Genomic DNA, 19,790 nt, shown 5'->3' with positions numbered 1-19,790 from the left:
ATACAAACGACCCAAAACACAATAAAAAACCAAAACACGCAAAAAAAAATTGCATCGACAGCGAGACTGCGAGATTTGATGTTCCAATGGTGGCTATCGGCAGTAGAGGGTGGCACGACTAACACGACGACAAGCGATGAAAGCAACTACAGCAAGGACCAGCGATGGTGGACGATGAATAATGGTGGATGCAACTACGTGAGAGCTACAAAGTCTACAATGCAACAACCTGATTATAAAAAATGCAACCACAAAACTCAAAATACTGTGAAAAATAGCTCAAAGAAGCAATACAAACGACCCAAAACACAATAAAAAACCAAAACACGCAAAAAAATTGCATCGATAGCGAGACTGCGAGATTTGATGTTCCAATGGTGGCTATCGGCAGTAGAGGGTGGCGCGACTAACACAACGACAAGCGGCGGAAGTAGCTGCAGCAAGGACCAGCGATGGTGGACGATGAACAGTGGTGGTTTTGTAAAGTTTTCGAATAGTGGAGGTTTTAGGACGAAGGTGAACAGTGGAGTTCGCAAATTTGGGAACCTAAATAGGGGATATGGCCTCAGTTCAATTAATAACCGAAGCCTAAAGTGGATATGGCAATTTTGAAATATTAGGGAACTGTGATGGGTTATAGGCTTCAGTTGCGTTATAACCGAAGCATAAATCCCTTATAGGCTTCGTTTCGCAGAGGACCTAAGGCAAAAAAGTTGAAAAATTTTCAAAAATGTCACCGCGTCCTCATAGGCTTTGGTTCCTCAATAACCGAGGCCTATAAAGCAATGTAAAAATGCAAAACTGCACTAGTGTCACCACATACCTCATTCCTCTCTAATTGAGAATTTGAATGATTATTAGAGCGTCAGGATAACTTCCAACTGGACCCCTACATTAATGCATACACTACACAATCCACTACTAATTCTCCTTGAATAAGTATCAACAAGTTTTAATTCACTAATTACCTCACAAATCAATCATTCATTAAAGCTACCAAAATATTAAAGTAAATCAGTCAACACTTGCTTAGGTTCTGATCCACTCGCTCAACGAGTACGTTTTCTTGCTAGACAAAAAATACATTTTCGTCCAACGACAAACTGTTCGCCGAATGAGTGTATCACTATACTCTAGTACAAAAAATCCTTAAATAATTTGCCTAGCAATTAATTGCTCACCCAATGAGTACATGCTCGCCCAACAACTTCTAAAAATAGTGATTCCCTAAGTTAGAATTCGCCCAGCGAGTAATTGCTCGCCTAGTGAGCCCTTGAGTTAGAGTTCGCCCAACAAGTAATTCCTCGCCCAGCGAGTTTGAATAATTCTGTAGAATCTGATTTATACATAATTGTGCATACTCAAATCCAGTATAGACAGCCCAAGAACCTTTACAAATACCAAGCATATCTCAAACTCAAGTTTATCACAAACATCAATACCCATTAACCTCAATTGCAATACTAAACATCAAAATTTCTATTCAAACAAAATTTAAAGACTTCAATTCCATAGCTTTCATATATCACAAATCATTTTGCATCTCAGATACAATAACCAATCACATTACAATCATATAATCTAAAATTCTAACATGTTTGTAACTTAAAACCAATAAAATTAGCTTCCCTAACCTATGAGACAACTCTAAAGAGTACAAAAACCTCCTTCAAAGCTACAAAGTTCACAACTCAACCTAGGAACCACATAATCATAATCAGGGAACATCATCAGAACCACTAATCAGTAAAAATTCACATAGAAAACTCAAATGACACATGTTGGCCAATATTTCCCACATGCACAGAAATCAAACTAGACAAAGGAAAATCAACTTACTCAATTTGAGAAATTTATGAGATTGAATTAAAGAGCTCGTCACAGGGGGTCACCCTAACGGTCTCTGATATTCAAACAAATGAACATAGGAGTAAGAAATCTAAAGAGAAGGAGGAGAGCTCTAGGACAAAGGATTTTAGAGAGATAAGATGTTTATAACTAATAAAACTTGTTTATAAAATTTATATTTATACTTTAATAGTTTAATATTAAAATAATCGAGTATTCATTATTTTAAACACTTTATCAATTCTCATAGAGGCTCCTTTTGTCCATTAAAAGGACCACCACAGGATACATCAAATTCAATTTAAAAATAATTCTAAACTCTCAATGCGCGCCACTTAGAAAGATAGTATCACATGTCAATGTAAGTGTCACGTGTTAGTGTCATTGTCTAGTATTTAATTCAATCCCTATATATGTTTATTATTCAATTCGGTCCCAATTTTTTTTGTTAAAATTGAGTAATGTTTCCCTCTTTTAAATTGGGAAGAAATTTATTATATTTATAAACGTTATACGAATATTTATATTAAAATTGATTTTTTTATTAAATATCTACAATTATTTTCTACCAACTCTAATAATATTATTAGATTTCATTTAAATATATTACTTTTGATATTATAAAAAATATAAATTAATAATATAGTAGTTCTAAATACTTGATCATTTCATAAATGAACTTAAATTTATTTAATAATATTTATATGACAAATAACAAAGTATTGTCTAACTTAAAATAAAATAAAATATATAATAAATATTTTATCTAACCTAAAATATATTAAAATTTAAAATGAAAATAATTTTACAAAAAACAATTTTTATTATATAATAAAAAATGAAAAATACAAATTAAATTTTAATTATTATTATTATTAATGTTATAACAATAAAGTCATATGTAGTTATTTTAATTTAATATGTTTAAAATTCAATTTTAATAGAAAAATATCAATAAAACATTTATACAAGTAATAAATTTGGTCTTGTTCCTACAGAGAACAAATAAGATGAGTTAGGCACAAGTGTCACCTTATCACGTAGTCCGCTATCTCTTCAGTTGGTCTCTCCCCGGTTGATACATGTCAGCTTGAACCCAGGAGGGGTTACCTGCAGAAGAGTCTTCGAAGCTCAAGTAAGTCAAAGCTCTCAGAAAGTCAAATCAGTGATTAATGAATGCGTACCTTTAATTCGTGGAGTTCATGCGTATTTATAGAGCATTAATGATGTTCGTTTATCCAATGGGTCGGGCCTTGGCTTGGGCCTTAGCTTGGGTTATGAGTGGGCATGGGCCCTAACCCAGGCCCCTAAGGCCCATCGAACGCTGGGACCTCCATGTTACTAAGTCTTCGAGAGCGGTCTGATTCGTTTACTTCTTGGCTTGTTAGATGTCGTACTTGGCCGCGTACTATCCGTGTTGGCCATTTTGTTGTTATCTTAGCCTTTGTTCAGTTAAGTTCGAGACCATGGCGGCCCAGGTCGTGTACTTGGGTTGTTTCTGGCATGTTCGTGAGGTTTATCATTTATATGGTTAAATTGACCAGGTTCGGTATAAGTTAGACTGACTCGGCCTAGGTTGAATACTTGGCTACTTTGATGCATCTTTTACTTATTTGATTGAGTTTGGTTATGTGTGATACAGGTCTCAATTTGGAGAAGGACAATATTGTTTCACTTTTAAAAAAACTATGACTCAATTGAATTAAAAACATTGAATTGAATACAAAACAATGACACTTGTCATTAAGCTTAAGACATGTAACACTGACATGTGACACTACCATGTGACATTAACAGTGTCACATGACATGCCATGAATGTAACATATGGAAAAGATTGAAAAAAAAAAGTTAAAAAATTAACAAAAAAAAAGTATAATATGACGTGTCATGTTTTACTAACAAAAAGGGTCGAATTGAATCAATTTTTCAAAATTTAAGACTTAATTGAAAAAAAAAAAAAGAGGACTCACTTGAAAATTTTCAAACAAAATTAGAATCATATGACAAATTAATCATTTATTTTAATTAAGTTGCAACGGTAAAAAAGCTTTCAAGATAATCAAATATACTTAATGGTTTCAAAAACGAATATTATTTTATGTGATTTAAATATCTATAAATGATCAACCCTCTTTTTATTTCTTAAAATGGAAACATGTGATTTGAAATAAATAATATTATATGCTCTTAACTAGGATTGATTACACTTAATTACAATATGTGCACATATTATTTGAATTGTTTCCTTTAGTAGGAACAAAGGAAGAATGCTCTGAATAATGTTTTGAAGATCTTATCAGAACTTTCCTTTTCGAGTATGTACCACTAAAGAGATGAAGTTAGTTTTTAATGTTGACACATAGAATTTGTGTAATCAAGTATGTGTTATAGAGCTTCAACAGTCATTCTACAAAAGCTTTAAGTCAAAGATGAAGACAACAATAATGAATAAGATTCAGAAAGTTCCTTACAAAGTTTTTCTATTTGTCATCTAGCATCTTCAAAATTGGGTGTGGGAAAGCCATGGAAACATTCTAAGAGTATTTCTTGGAATACGCGCTTAAAGATGATCCATGCCAGCAAGCACCCTAATCCACCTTTTTTCAAATTTGAAAGACTATTTACTGTGTATGGTCTTTGGCCTAGGCTTACGTGTTGCATCAATATTCAGGACTTTGCTTAAAGAAAAGAAAAATATTTAATGTTGCATGGAGCGTATTTAAGGCACCTCTCTATCTAAACTTGGGTTGATGTAAGAAGAATAAGGCATCTCTAATGATCTCAATGGGCATAAAAGGATTTGCAATGGCCCTTTTCTCATTTTTAGTATTTAAATAAATCTTTCAAGTTAAAGAAAGAGAGAAACCAAGTGATAAAAGGTGCAAAAACGCTAATAGTTTCTTCACTCTAATATCTTAGGGTCTGGATCTTCTCAAGAACATTATTTATGTTCAAACAACAAACTAGTAAAATGATTAAACTTTATACATGTCATAAGATTCTAACACTTTCTATTAAGCAAACCCCTTTGATCTTTGTGATCACGCTTCTATACAAACATTGTTTGCTTAGCCAAAATTGGTTGCACTCAAAATAATACTCTTATTAGTCAGTAGTGGTTATGTTCCAACAAATACATGTGCTAGACCAGAGCGGTTAGGTTTCAAAGAAGACTTATATGCTAGAAATGGTTGGGTTCTAAAATAATATTGTGTTTAACTAGAAGTGATTGTAATCTAAATAATATTTAATTTTAGCAAAGAATGACTAAGGTCCAAATAATATTCATTTGAATATTGCACATTCTCCATGTTCTCCATGTTGTTGATAGCTTTACAATCTATGCACATTCTCCATGTTATCCTTTTTGGGGACAAGAATCACAGGCATTGCACAAGGACTCATGTTATGTTGCACCCACCCTTTTTCTAACAACTCATTCACTTGTTTTTGGATTTCCTTAGCCTCCTCGGGACTAGTCCTATAGGCTGGCCTATTAGGCAAAGATAAGCCTTGTATAAAATCAATTTGGTGTTTTATACCCCTTAGGGGTGGGAGACCCTTTGGAGGTTCTTGAAAAACATCTTTGAACTCATCTAAGACTAATGACAAGTCTAGGGGACATCTAGAGTGAGGGTTTTGGAAGGAGGGGGAAGATTCACTAGGATAAGCTAATAAGATAGGTTTTTGGGCAAGCATTACCTTTTTCACCCCTTTGAGGGTGATCATGCTCTTCTTAGACTCATTGCCATGCCCTGGCGCCTTCTCTTCTTTTCTTTTCTTTAACATTTGAATTTGGTCCTCATTGACTTCTCATGGTGAAAGAGGTAGTAATGTAATCTTTTTGCCTTGGAAGCTAAAGGAAAACTTGTTAGCATGGCCATCATGAAAAGCTTTTCTATCAAATTGCCATGGCCTTCCTAGTAAAATGTGAGTTGCTTCCATAGGCACTAAGTCACACAACACTTCATCTTTGTAATTTCCAATGGAGAAGTTAATAAGGACTTGTTTGTCAACTTTGATCTCACCTTCCTCACTAAGCCAAGATAACTTATAGGGCTTGGCGTGAGGGATGGTTTTCAAGCCAAGCTTCTCCACAATCCTTGTGCTATCCACATTGACACAACTTCCACTATCAATTATGAGGGAGCAAATTTTGTTGTTGATTTGGCACCTTGAGTGAAAAATATTTTCTCTTTGGTTTTCAAATTCTTTAGGCACTTGGCCTAGCATGCGCCTAACCACCAACAAACCTCCTTCATTGGGTTTGATTTCATCTTCACTTGAGGATTGGGAAGAAGTGTGGGAGGAAGAACTTTTTGGGGAGGGGGGAGAAGAATGTTCACTTTCAACCTCTCCTTTAGGGTTCAAGATCATGTTCCTTTTTGTTGGGCAATTTGAAGCAATGTGACCATAGCCCAAACACTTAAAACATTTTATGGAACTAGTTCTTGAACCTTGGGAAGAGTTTGCACTTTCATGAGAGTTTCTAGATGCATTGGTCCTAGGTGGGTGGTCTTTGGAAGAAGGTTTCTCATCTTTTCTTTCTTTTCCTTTCCAAGTTCTAGAGTAGTAGTCATTGTAAGGAGTACTCTTATTGGCCTCTTGTTTTTTTTTCAATTGACTTTCAACTTATAAGGTCAAGTGTAAAATTTTGTCAAGAGTAGAGTACTCATACAACTTAACTACATCTTGAACTTCTCTTCTAAGACCACTCACAAATCTAGCTACCTTTTCTTCTTCACTTTCAAATTGGAGTCCTACTTTGAGAAGCATGGACTCCATCATTTTAAAATACTCATTCACACACATGGACCCTTGTTGAAGCCTTTAGAGCTTCAAAAGAGTTTCCCTCCTATAGTAGGAAGGAACAAATCTAGCGCGCATCAAAGTTTTAATATCCATCCAAGAGGTCACGGGTGGCTCTTGGTTAATATTGTCCATACACAATTGATGCCACCATGTCATGGCATAATCTTCAAATTCTAAAACTACTAAGTCTACTTGCTCTTGATCACTAACTAAATGAATATTAAATATTTGGTCCACTTTTTGCTCCCATTCAATGTAGAGGTTTGGGTCATTTTCCCCCTTGAACTTTGCAATCTTGATTGGTGGAGGTTGTCTTTGTGGGAGTTGATTGCGCCTTCCACCACCATCATGGTCGTGCCTTCTTCTTCTTCCACCATGGCTAGAGTCCTCGAAAGAGGACCTCCTCTTTCTCCTCTCATCTTCTCTAAGCTCAAGTCTTTGGATATGCTCTTGTAGGAAGATCTCACTTTGTCTCCTATCCGCCCTCAATTGATCAAAAGTTTCCCTTCTACTCACTTCCATCTCACGTAGGATGTTGGCAAGGGTGATTTGTTCACTTTCTTGGGCCATAGGACTCACCATGGGAGGGGAATAAGGTGAAGCCAATTCCTCCTCTTCTTCTACCTCTAAGATTGGATCCGTATTTCATGCTCCTACACCAAAACTCACCAAAAATCGAGACAAGCAAGATGTTAGATAATAAAACAAGCCAAACCCGAGACCAAGTGTTGTCTTCACAAGCACCCAAGTGTTTTTTATCACACTCCCAAAGCACACAAGTAAGGCTAGCACTCAAAATTCTTCCAAACAAGTGAAAACATCTTAAAAAAAAAGATGAAAACCTTTCAAAAGCAAAACAAGTGGCTCGGCCACAACACTCTAGGAAAACAAGGAAATGAAAACAACTAAGACAAAACAAAGATTACCTAAAGACAAGCAAGCAAAGCTCAAAAACAAGAAAGTTTAACTTCTAAGGAAATTTTGTTTTAAAGACAAAACTTGAACAAGACTAAAGCAATGAAAAACACTTTTAAAGACTCTATGGAAAGCATTTGAAAAAGCCAAGATTATACCTCAAATTATGCATACACCAAGAAAGATCATAACCAAGTTAAAACATGAAACTAATTTGCCAATATCACCCAAAATCCAAGTATAAAATTTGGTAGCATAACACCTGGTAAAAATGGCCAAATGGATTCACCAAGCAACACATTAGCTCTCGGCCAAACTGTTTTTGGTCATGAAAATAAGCTTTCTTTTCAAAACTAGGTACTTAAGATGATGAGAAGGATATTTTAGGGTGTCTTGAACACTTAGTTTCTTAAAAATTAGGTCAAAATCAATTTCAAGGAGCATGCTACAACAAAAGGCATAGATCTCATGCAATAGCTCAAATACTTAGAAATAAGAATAAGAAAACTCAAAGAAGCATATGACATATGACTCAAGCAAAAGTTAGTCACATTTAAAGACTCAACATGACATACACAAAGATACAAACATGTAGCTATCATGCATTTAAACTCATGGATTTGAGGCTCAAAGACTAAGCATCAAAAGACATGTTATCCAACCACATTTAAGAGAGGTACAAAAACCGTAGCCAAGATTTGGTGTTCTATACCTTCCAAAATTTTTGTTTAAATAATCTCCATGTAATTTCATTCCTTTAGCTTCCAATTGTTTTTTAGTAAATCTCCATCGTGTTTCAGGTTCTTAGACAAGTATAAAGGCAACAATGTAACTCTATTTGTATCAACACATGTCATTGTGATGAAAAGTTTCTCAATGTCTACTATCCCCGATTTAGCATCATCAGGGTTAAAATCTTCTTTAAATTTTTGTGGATTGTTCCCATGAAAGGTTTTCAATTCTTTATTTCCTATAGGTTCAAATTTTCGATTTTTGGTTCATATTTTCCTATACAATTGTCAATTTTTTTTTAAACAATTCAGGTGTAACGTTTGTTTTGTTATCCATCTTTTCTTAAAAGAATTAACAAATACCTTAGTTCTCTCTTAATCTAAACTTTCCAGTTTCAATTATTACTTAAAATTTCTCCTAAGATAATTTACTATTTATTGTCTATAAGTTGCAGCTCATTCTTATCGGTTTATTTATCTCACGTTTCTCTTATTTAACAGAAAATGCATGATCAACTTGTATATCTATTTATTAGTATAAACTACAAACAACTACAAACAACATTGAAAACGCCACACTCAATGTCATGAAAGAATAAATTGTTCTGATACCACTAAATATAATATCGTGACTATTATATAAATATTTGTTATTTAATTAAAAATTGGGAATAAGTTTTTGTGCATGAACATTTTTTATAAAAAACATTAAGCATAGCATAATCTCATGGATACATATGTTAATATTTTACACATAATTATTCAAAGTATACAAAACATACAAGTTTTGTATAATAATGAATTTTATATCAGAATAGAAGATTATTTGTATATTTAATGCATTCGAATGATTCAAAAGTAATTAGTCTATGAGTCAATACCCTAAAAAATATCTCTAAATTTTTTTCTCTCTTTCCAAATAGGTTCTTCTTCTATTTGTACCACAAACACTAAAAAAAATAAATTATTTGTGATAGTTAAAGTTATAAATTGTAAAGTTAAAATTCGTCACAGATAACATTTTCAACAATTAAAATAATCGTGACATTTACAAATGTAAAAGTTAATTTGTGACAAAATTTTTTAAACGTTACTATTTTTTCTACAAAGAGGAAATGAATTAATAGTTTAAAATCGTCACATATGTCATTTTTGTTTTTTTATTTTCAAAATTTTGACAATTAAAATTACTAAACGTGTATTATATTTTATTATCCTTTACTTAAAGTTTGAGAATACAGCAGAGAGAAAAAAGAAAACGCGAAAAAGAAAAAAAAAAACTCGTTCCAATAAGCGTGTCCGAAACATATTGTATGTGTTTTGAAAAGCTCTTTTTAGAAAATATTTCATGTAGGAATGTTCGCGAAAGCTCATTTTACAAAGAATTACATGAATTCCAGAAAGTTTATTTCGGAAATCCTATTTCAAAAAAAAAAAATCAAAAAATGCATGTCATATATTTTAGAAATCTGATTTCGAAAATTTTATTCCAAATATTCTGTTTGGGAAATTTTATTTTGGAAATTCTGGAAAGTCTATCCAAAAAGTTTCTGAAACTTATATAAAATGGTTATTTTTAAAATTTATGGGGCGTGCATAGAAATTGTGGGGGTGGTAGGAAGTAAATGCGGTATTCCATTCATTTTACTATCTCTTATCAAATAGCGAAAGAAATAAGCCCATTTTATTCAATTATTATTGTTTTAAGGGGTGGTAACAAACCCCTACAGTTGACTAAATAAAACCCAAACAAAAATTGTGAACTTTCAATAAATTGAGTAGAGTATATGCAAAAGAGTGTAATAGAAACTGTTTCTAGAATTTCTATATTATTTAATATGGGGATTTTATGTTATTAATTATTTTCCATGGGAATTTGATTTTAATATTTATTTTCTTAGGACATATACACTATCTTAACTCTTTGTTTGGCAGAGAGAACATGAAAATGAAAAGAGGAGCTTTACTATTGATTGTTTGGTAAAAAAGATGAAAAAAAAAAACTGAAATGAATAAAAATTAAAAACGTAAAATTTATTATTTTCCTACTATATATGTTGATTGTATTATATATAGAGGGTATTATATTATCTACATATTTCATCTTTTAATAAAATCAATCAAATTACACACTTTTAAAAAAAATCTCTTTCTCATCTTTTCATGCTTTGTCAAATAATTAAAATTTTATTTTATATTCCACCTTTTTCTTTTTTCTTAACTTTTTCTTTGCTATATTCATTCTCTCCATTTCTGAAGCATAAATGAAGAACAAAATGAGACAAAAACATGATTTCCAATAATTTAGTCACAACAATAATTGCTTTGCAGGCTGTTATTAACCCTTTGGAAGCAGCTGCAAAATAATAAAAAAGGTTCACTATAGTAACACAAACTACCAGCACTACCAAGACTGATGCTTTGCCATTCCTCCTAACCAGAATCTATTACTAAAAATTGCTTTCTTCAGACCTTACCATATAACATTGGGATACATATCTTAGAACAAAGAATTGACACATTCAAGTGTCCACTAAAGATAATTCAGCAACAGAACCATTCCCATTTTTGTAATCCTCCTCTAAGACTCTAACTCAGACAACTCACTCTCAAAGAACACTGAGTGGAGAGCTCTCACACACTGCTCTGCTTCACTGTCATTTACAACCAATGAAATGTTCACCTGCAAAAAAACAATGAACAGACATAATACATGAAAATTAAACCATTTCAGGGTCTTGACATGCATGTATGAATACCACACACACACACAGTTGAGAAAGTCAACTCATTTTTCAGTGGGGGATTGTGGGTGAGGAATCTTTATGCCATGAATAATAATATGAACAAGCTTGATCATTCCCTTTCCCTTTTTTCAAGAAAAAGTGTTTATGTGCAATAAATATGCTTCTCATTAATGTACTCATAATAATAACAAACACTATCATATATTCCCAAGTGCCTAAAGGTTTGGAATCATCTAGCACATGCAAAGTGCACACGATAACTGTTGATGCATCAAATATGATGAATAATATTAAAGTGGATAAGGGGATACCTTAGATGCACCCTGAGAGATCATTTGCACAGTGACGCCAAGGGTTCGAAGAACGCGAAAAGCCTGCAGTAGAATCAATCAGTGATTTCCTAATGTGATGCAGTGTGTATCAGAAAATTAAAATAACAGAATTTAAAGGCAAGGTAAGTTTCCAGAGCAGAGTTCTTCCAAGCAAGAGAGGAATCTCTATGCCCTAAATATCTATTCCAAAGATTCACCCGTTAATCCTCCATATTCTTACAAAAGGAAAATATATAACCAACCTCACTCCCTTCTAACAGAATCATTTACAAAGGGAAATATAACAAAATCAGCCATTAACAATCAACCCTGTTTCTTATTCTTGGACCTATGACTATAGACAGCTTATTCCACCTGGAGGAATGGTTTCTATGAATACCCTGTCTAATAGAATAAGCCATCACCTCAAGGCTGAAATTTGGAATCTTGGCACGAATGGTTGCTGCAAACTCCGACGTGGCTTCCTCAACAGGTTGTGACTTCCAAAGGACGAGTTATTCTGCAGAACAGGTTGAGCCTTTGTTTTCTTACACGGCCAACACTGCCTCTAGTGTTGGAAGCTCGGCTCATCAGATATAAGACGGATAGTCTTGGTGACGGATAGCTATAGCTGGGACACAAAAAAACTGGGTGAATTTGAGCCTGGTCGGGTAACTGTGACTTGTAGCTACGACTCCTACCCAATAAAGGATTTGAAATGCTACATGGAAGCAGAGAGAGAGAGCTTGTGATTGATGCAGCGAGTCACTGAGAGCTGGTGGGGGGGTCGTAGCTTGACATGTCCTTGATAGTTTACAGAGGACAAATCAAATGAGCATTTCTTCCCATTTGCTACAAATGGATGTGTTTTCAGCAAAGATAAGACTTCATTCACATAAATGGGACAAATGTGTGTGCTCCAACCTAGACTTGACACAAGGATATAATTGAAAAAGAAAGGAAGAAAACAACCCAAAAGAGTCTAAAATAGCATGATCATGGTTGACTAGAATGTGGCCAAAGCATTGACAAACCTGAAAGGCATAGCGAGGTATTCGTAGTGCCCTTTGTGGGTTCAAAAGTGGTGTTGTAAACAGCCGCACCTTATACATTTGAATTTGGTGGGATCCGTGAAACTCATCAATCAACTCATTAATAGTTGGAATAGGATATTTATCTAAAACAGTCACCTTATTCGGGTCATGAAAATCAACGCACATCCTCCAGGAGACCAAAATTATCAAACTGGAAAACGCACTCGCCAAATGTTTGATAATCTCGTTCCCAAGGAGCTCACGCACTTTATGTTCAATCTTGTCCTTACATTGATACACATATCCATACAACTAGTCATTGACTAGCTTAGTCCTTGAAACAAGGTGACAACATGGCCCAGAGCTTGCTTGGAGGAAAGCCCATGGCTCGATTGGAAGACACCTCAAACGTGCTCAAGACTTCACGTAAATTTGGCAAAAGATCTCACTCGAAATAATGTAATCTTCATCAATGACCATTTTCTAAAGAGCTCCTTGGAGAGTTGGTGTGATTCATAAGCCATGGAGGTGCTACCATTGTAAAGTGATAAACTTTGAAGGTTGTCTTTCGATACCAATCAATGGTGGTGCATCCAAATGTCTCCAACCACAACTTTCGATACCAATCAATGGATTGCCTAATTGGCAGTCACCATAAATGTCGAAGAGGACTCATTTGAATGTTTCCCACTGCAAAGCAAGTTCCATGTTGGTAAGGACCTTGAACTAATACCAGGTCATGTCCACAAAGCAGATTTGGACGAGGGACATACACATTTGTGGGGGCATATTCTGAACAGAGAGGTACAACGCAGCCTTTGCAAGCCATCCCACATGATCCTCTCCAAAGGAGGGAAGGTCCATCCATTTCACCGCCAAAGTTCCCTCAAAGGAGAGATGATTCTTGTTCCGGAGCTTGGACACAATGTGAGAGCCAAGAGTCGTACTTCGCTCATGTCGTCAACAATGGTCCAAACAAAGGGTAAGAGATCAACTACTGTGGAGACTAAGGAGTCTAGTTTAGATTATTATGACACCATCATTGTGGATTGGGTGGTAATGAAGGCTCCATGGGACTGGAATGTGAACTTAATAGCAACAAGATCAATTTCAATGATGTCGAGATGCCACCAAGTCATTCTTGTACTCACGTGCCAAATGACAAGCTTCTCTCAGTGAAAGTACCAATGATAACGTGAGTATCAAAGGTACATGCAATCAGAAAATTAACACAATAAAATTCAAAGGCAGAGCAGGTTTCCAAAGAGTAGCTCTCTCAAGCAAGAGAGGAGTCTCTCTACCCCAAAATGGGAACGGATTCAATGACTTTTCCTGGAAAAAGTCACGTAACTTTAGTTAACTTTGCTCAACTTTTAATTGGTTTCTTTTATATTTTTTTAAAAAAATTGAAGTTGGTCATTCAACACATGAAAATGAATTCAACACATGAAAATGAACTAAAGTTACGTGACTTTTATCCGTCCCTCCCAAATATCTATTCCAAGGATTCACCCGATAATCCTCCATATGCTTACAAAGAGAAAATATATATAACCACCCCACTCCCTCTTAACAAATCAGCCATTCCCCAAATACTCCTCCTATTCTAACCCAACTCTAACAGAATACCATTAACAATCAATCCTGTTTCTTATTCTTGGGCAAAGGATATTGACAAGAACGGTTTCTATCATTATGTCACCGGCGGAAGGAGCTAAACATGGACAAATTACATAACATAATCTTGCATGTGGACATGAATTAACTTGTGCCTAAAATCATCATAAAACCTCTGGTTTTTCCTTTCCCAAAATAAAAAGAAAAAATGCCCAAGGTTTCCCATAGAAAATAAAAAAGCTACATTCCTCATGCAGCAAAAAGGAGGAAGGGCCAAATAGTAATATGGAAATGAAGTAATTAAATCTTTATATAAAAATTAAACTTAGGATAGGAACTACATTTAAATATAGATTAAAATTGAACCTTCTCCAATATTAGTGATGACCTCTGAACATTTCCAATGAGAGAGATTATGGATCTATTCTGCAGGAGATTCACCACAGCGATTTTCTCTAGTTCTTCAACAACGTGATCAAGTTCCTGCTCAAAGACATTGAATAGCTCACTAAGAGTTAGAGATTAATTTTTCAAGCATGAGTATAAAACTGGGTGATATGCAACCAGACAGACGATATCACAGTCAACAGAGGGAGACAAAAAATTTAAAACACCACAAAATAATGACTTTAAAAAACTAATCACAAGAATACTATGCTTACACTTGCCTGCTGAATTAGCTCTCTGCTCCATAGCTTTGATGGATCCAGCGTCAAGGAAACACTGACTTCACTCGTAGCTACAACATCAACTGATATACCTAAATCTTCAAAGATTGAAAATACCTGTGTACACATGGAATATGAAAACTGGAAGAGATTCAACCACAGGGAGAACAGATCTGATGAGTATTAGGTCTCACCTTAGCGAGGAAACCATATTGACCAAGCATGCGAGTGCTCACTATATCCAACATGGTCACATTACGTTTCAAAACAATGCTTGTTAATATTGCCTGCAGGTGGAAAAGGGAAAACTTAAACACAGTGAGAGTCTTACTTGAGATAATGGGATTTTCTATTTATGCCAAAACTAAGCTCTACACACCTTGCTCATATCTCTTGCCTTGGTGATGAGAGTACCTGGAGCTTTAGGGTTGTAAGAATTTTTAACCCTAACAGGAATATCACTTTCTCTCGCAGGTCTCATAGACTGTGGATGCAGAACCTGAGAATCAGAGAACTGAAAAATTTAGGCTCACCTTTGATGGGATTGTTGATAAGAACCCACGTCTGAAAATTAGAATGGACCTACTTGTAGACCAATGTAGTCATGAGCCAAGGTCTTATAAGTTTTACACTAGAAAGAGGAGAATAATAGGGGAGGGAAAGTTAGGTATTTTATGAGTTTTGGGAATTAAGAGATATGTAATTTTTTATGTTCACTTTCTAGTATTTTCATGTTATGTCCAGTTGTAATCACTGTTTTTCGTGATCATTCTATTCTGGTCTATAAAAGAAATACTTCCAAACTCTATTAATTTCCATCATATTCCACTGCACAAGTCTATCTTTAGATTCACATTGTGCTACTTAGCAGTAATGCAATGAGCTATAACATACTTTTGACTGACCTGATAATAGATTAGGTAATAGAAGTCACTGGTGTATATGCTCATTAACAGAACAAATCAGACATTACTTAGAGAGCCTAGTTAGTGGCCAAAAGAATGTCATCTTGTCAACCATTATACACCAAATAAGCAGTAAAGGGTGTAAAAGCATCCAATTAAGAACAGAGATGTTGATTCAACCATTTTGTGACAGTGGGCCACCTAATCCCGCAGTTAGAACACCGAACCAGCCAACAGTAAAACAACCAGAATGACAAATAACAATATTGTCAATATCACTCATGCAAACTCCTTATGCTCAACTCAAATGCAATGTTGACACACAATTCTTTTATTAGTCTTCAATGGTACAATAGGAAAGGGCTGGTTCTTCCCTTTACAGTCTCTACTGTATCCCATTGCCTATTCAATGCACACAATTCATGTCCAAGTTTAACTAGTTATATGGAGCAATGCCTCCTTATTTCTACTATCTCAATGCTTGCATTTGTGCCATTAACTTGTTAGCGTTATGTTCAAATGTGTGTTTAAGACAGTCATAATATTGATATTATGAGATATTCCATCAGGAATCTATAATTTGTTTCTAACCATGGAGAAATCATATGGTATATTGTCAAAAGAAATTGATAAGTATAAATTTTGTAATGATACCTGAGCACCAAAGTAAGCTAGTTCAGCAGCCTCATCAAATGTCAAAAAAGGAACAGGTTCTGCTTTTGGGTATATATTTGGATCGCATGTTAGGACACCATCAACATCCTTCCAAACCTGTTTAAGAGATTGAATTAATTGTTTTTCTTACTATCCATTTTGCCATGCATAAATGTGTTTTATGTACAATTGCAAACCTGAATCTCGGGCAACCCTAGTGCTTTCCCAATTGCAGTAGCTGTCAAATCACTGCCCCCTCTTCCCAGTGTTGTCACTGCACATGATTTCCGGGCCTTCAAAAAGAAAAACAAGCCAAAACCCTTTCTAATTAGAGAATTTTCATCTACTAACAAAATTAAAGAAAAGAAATGAAAAGAAGCATTGAAAAAACATGACACCACAAATACCTTTCCAAGGAAGCCTGTAACAATTGCAATTGCAGGATCGGACAGCCAATCGCCGTTCAATCTTTTTGCAACGGCCGGATAAGTTGCTTCCAAAATGTCCGCATTTGTGAAATCATCAGTAGTTATAAAACCAATCTCAAATGCATCGTACTGTTAGACAATTAAATTAGCAACAGATCACTATAATCAGAGACAACAAATCAAAAATCTGAAACATTGCTCAGAGTTGGGACATCATATGAGCAATAAAATAACTAACAAGCTTTTAGTTACATTATGTATTAAATAGGCAAATAACAACACATACTTGGCGGGCCTTGACACCTATTTTATTAAGATATGCAGCAAAGATCCTAGTCGACATGCATTCTCCAAAGGAAACTAAATAGTCCTGAGTCCTTTTAGTCAACTCTTTCATCATAGCTATTCCCTTCAGAAGTTGCTCCAACTCTTCTAGATGCTCTGGAAATGTTTCCACGTGCAACAGGAAATCAGCCACAAAAATGAGCCAAAACATATGAAAATTATCAAACAATCATATTGAGAAGAAAGATGGTATATGATAGAATTCGTTTAGTCCTAAAGGTGATAAAATAAAATGAAAATAAAGTGCAGTAACTATGAATTTATAAAATAAAAAACACGGTTAATGTTACAATTATAAGCAAAATCTATGACAAAGTCTCAGCTTTTTCTTGATTTCAGAGATAAGCAAGTGACAGCAATTTTTTTCTGAACTGTTTGATAAGCCATCATTGGCATGACAAAACGAAATGCCTTTTTGTTCCTGTCGCAGCATATCAAAATCACAATTGTAGTGTAAAGTCGATGCACATACAATGTAGCTACTGCTTCAGGCTATATATAAAATGATGCAGCATGTGATAATTATTTTCTATCTTGATTAGTTTCCTTTTCCAAGTTACTTTTATTGGTTACCATTTCCTTATGCATTCCATCTAAAGCCTTTGATTTGGAATTGTTCAGCAGTAATCAGAGCAAAATAAATGTGATTTATCATTAAATTCTTCTTCATCTGAGTGCCAAACTGTGTCATTCTCCCACAGCACCAAAGACTTGTTAATTCTAACACCTAAAGCATAAACATCCAGACCGGTATGGCACATTTAATGTCGGGACAGTCAAAGATAGAAGACCAGAAATTCAACTCACAACTTCTTCGGGATATGATCATATAAACTAAACTTCAATGTTGAATCATATTTCTCAACATAAGACAAAAAATTTAAATTACAGAGTGAAACAGTGACAAATATGCAAACAGGTATCATTCAATTTAGCGAATAAACCAAATGCATGCTCCACAACCATATAAGCCAAGTTGTACTATTGCTACATACAAATGAATACACAGAACTGGGTAGATGAAATGATCAGTCAATACCTTTATTATCACAAATAAAAAAATATTCAAATGGTCCAACTTAACCACTGTGAACAAAGCAACTTACTTGCAATAACAGATATGTCTACTCCAAGCTGATCCACAGTCCTGAGAGACAGGTAAGAACATACAGTGAGAAAATAGTTTTCTTCTTCTGGTATAAGAAGTGAATTTTCATTCTCTAGATAATGTCACACTAGAAAAAGCAAAAACAAAATACTTATTGCTCTTGCCTTTGGTGCAGGTCTTTTATAAAGCTGAGCTCCTCAATAGTTGACACATTAGTAACACCACAACTCACAGCTTTCTCTCCAGCCTAACAAAACAGAAAGCAAAGATTTTTTACTCAACAACAGTCTTTGATTATAACAAAACAAAACAGTGGAAAACCAATATAAAAAAACAAAACAGTGGGTTAAAAAATACCAGCAAAAGCTTGTTTGTTGTTTTTCCCATAGCAGAGAGAACAACTATAGGTCTCTCCTCCGGGAAAGTCAATATAAGGGAAGCCACCTCTTTCATCCTCTCAGCAGAAGCCACTGAAGAGCCACCAAACTTCATGACACATGTGAAACTCGTTTCACCCTCACTACTCACCTTTTCACACTCGGTTACACTCTTCTCAATCACCTCACTCGCCGAGGCTTTACACGTGATACTGAATGCCACTTTATCGCCCCAAACTCTTCTGGAGCAAGCAGGAGCACCAAATGCTGCAAACCCAATTTGGGACTTTGCATGATGAATGCTCCTCCTCACAGCAAGGCTCCCTTGAACCCCTTGAAACTGCAACGCGCTTGCCATACTTTTCCAAGCAAGTTATTTCGACAAATGAACACAAACCTTCAGGGATCTGAAAAAGCCTTGCGACCCAAATGCTTTCTAGAGTTCTCCAAAGCTCGATCTGCACAAAAAGGAGAACACCCTTTACTCCATTTCGTCACAGCATCACGGGAAAGGTAAATTACTCAAAATTATGATTAAAAAATCAATTTTTATTGGTTTTATTTCGTCTTATGGAACAACAAAACCTCACAAGAATTGAGAAAAAAATTGTAAAATGAAAAGAGGAGGGAAAACCTTAAGAGAAAGAGCTTTGGAAGGTGGAAATGCAACAAGCGAATGAAGGAGTTTTGGGACTGAGAATGAGAAAGAAAAACGAAACAGAGGAAGAGGTGTGGGGCAACGCTGGCGGCACTCCTCTTTTATTTATGTCTACTCACTCACCCCACGCACGAAGGGTCCAAAATGTGTTTTATATACGTGTTCCACATATGCGACAAAAAATCTATGTTGGATTTTTTAAGAGCCTGATTTATTGATTAATGTCTTTTAAATTGATTGCTAATTATAAGTTTGAAAAAAATGATGGAAAGTATAATTTCTTTTTAGTTTCTAAGAATTATATTTTAGTCTAGGGTGATTTTTTAGTTCAAAAAATAAGTTTGATCTTATATTTTTTTTAAATTATATATCAAATTAAAATTAATTTATGGAAGGTTTTACTATATTCCCAATTATTATTTAAGAACTTAATAAAAAGATTCCTATAAAAATTTTAAAAATTTCTAATTAGCTTTTAAAAACTATTTTTTGCTTAGGAGGATTTTTAATTTAAAATTGTTTTCTAATTTTTAGTTTTAAAATAAATTAATTTAAATTTTTGTAATTAATTCATATGCATGCTTTATATAGGGATGACAATTTGTATTGTAACGTCCCATTTAATTAATA

At 34.6% G+C, this 19,790-nt stretch overlaps 1 protein-coding gene across 2 annotated transcripts; it reads right to left on the bottom strand.

Moving 5' to 3' along the window:
- Window positions 1–10,585: 10,585 nt before the first annotated feature.
- On the bottom strand, window positions 10,586–19,280 carry LOC114182059 (aspartokinase 3, chloroplastic-like). Of its 2 annotated transcripts, none has more exons than XM_028068808.1 (14): window positions 19,137–19,280; window positions 18,483–18,960; window positions 18,290–18,372; window positions 18,124–18,164; window positions 16,959–17,113; window positions 16,652–16,801; window positions 16,442–16,537; window positions 16,245–16,361; window positions 15,065–15,184; window positions 14,880–14,972; window positions 14,680–14,802; window positions 14,384–14,500; window positions 11,367–11,429; window positions 10,586–10,991 (listed from the first exon to the last, which is right to left on the bottom strand). In XM_028068808.1, the coding sequence occupies exons 2-14, from the start codon at window positions 18,858–18,860 to the stop codon at window positions 10,890–10,892; spliced, it is 1,638 nt and encodes a 545-aa protein (XP_027924609.1). In that variant the 5' UTR covers window positions 18,861–18,960; window positions 19,137–19,280; the 3' UTR covers window positions 10,586–10,889. The 2 variants fall into 2 exon arrangements, with proteins under 2 accessions (XP_027924609.1, XP_027924610.1); XM_028068809.1 differs by having other exon boundaries at window positions 14,686–14,802.
- Window positions 19,281–19,790: the final 510 nt, after the last annotated feature.

Source organism: Vigna unguiculata, chromosome 4, assembly GCF_004118075.2.
Source record: "Vigna unguiculata cultivar IT97K-499-35 chromosome 4, ASM411807v1, whole genome shotgun sequence".
In the NCBI taxonomy this organism is placed as follows: Eukaryota; Viridiplantae; Streptophyta; class Magnoliopsida; order Fabales; family Fabaceae; genus Vigna; species Vigna unguiculata.
Note: the sequence above shows the minus strand (reverse complement) of the source record. Positions and strands in the feature narration are given on the sequence as shown.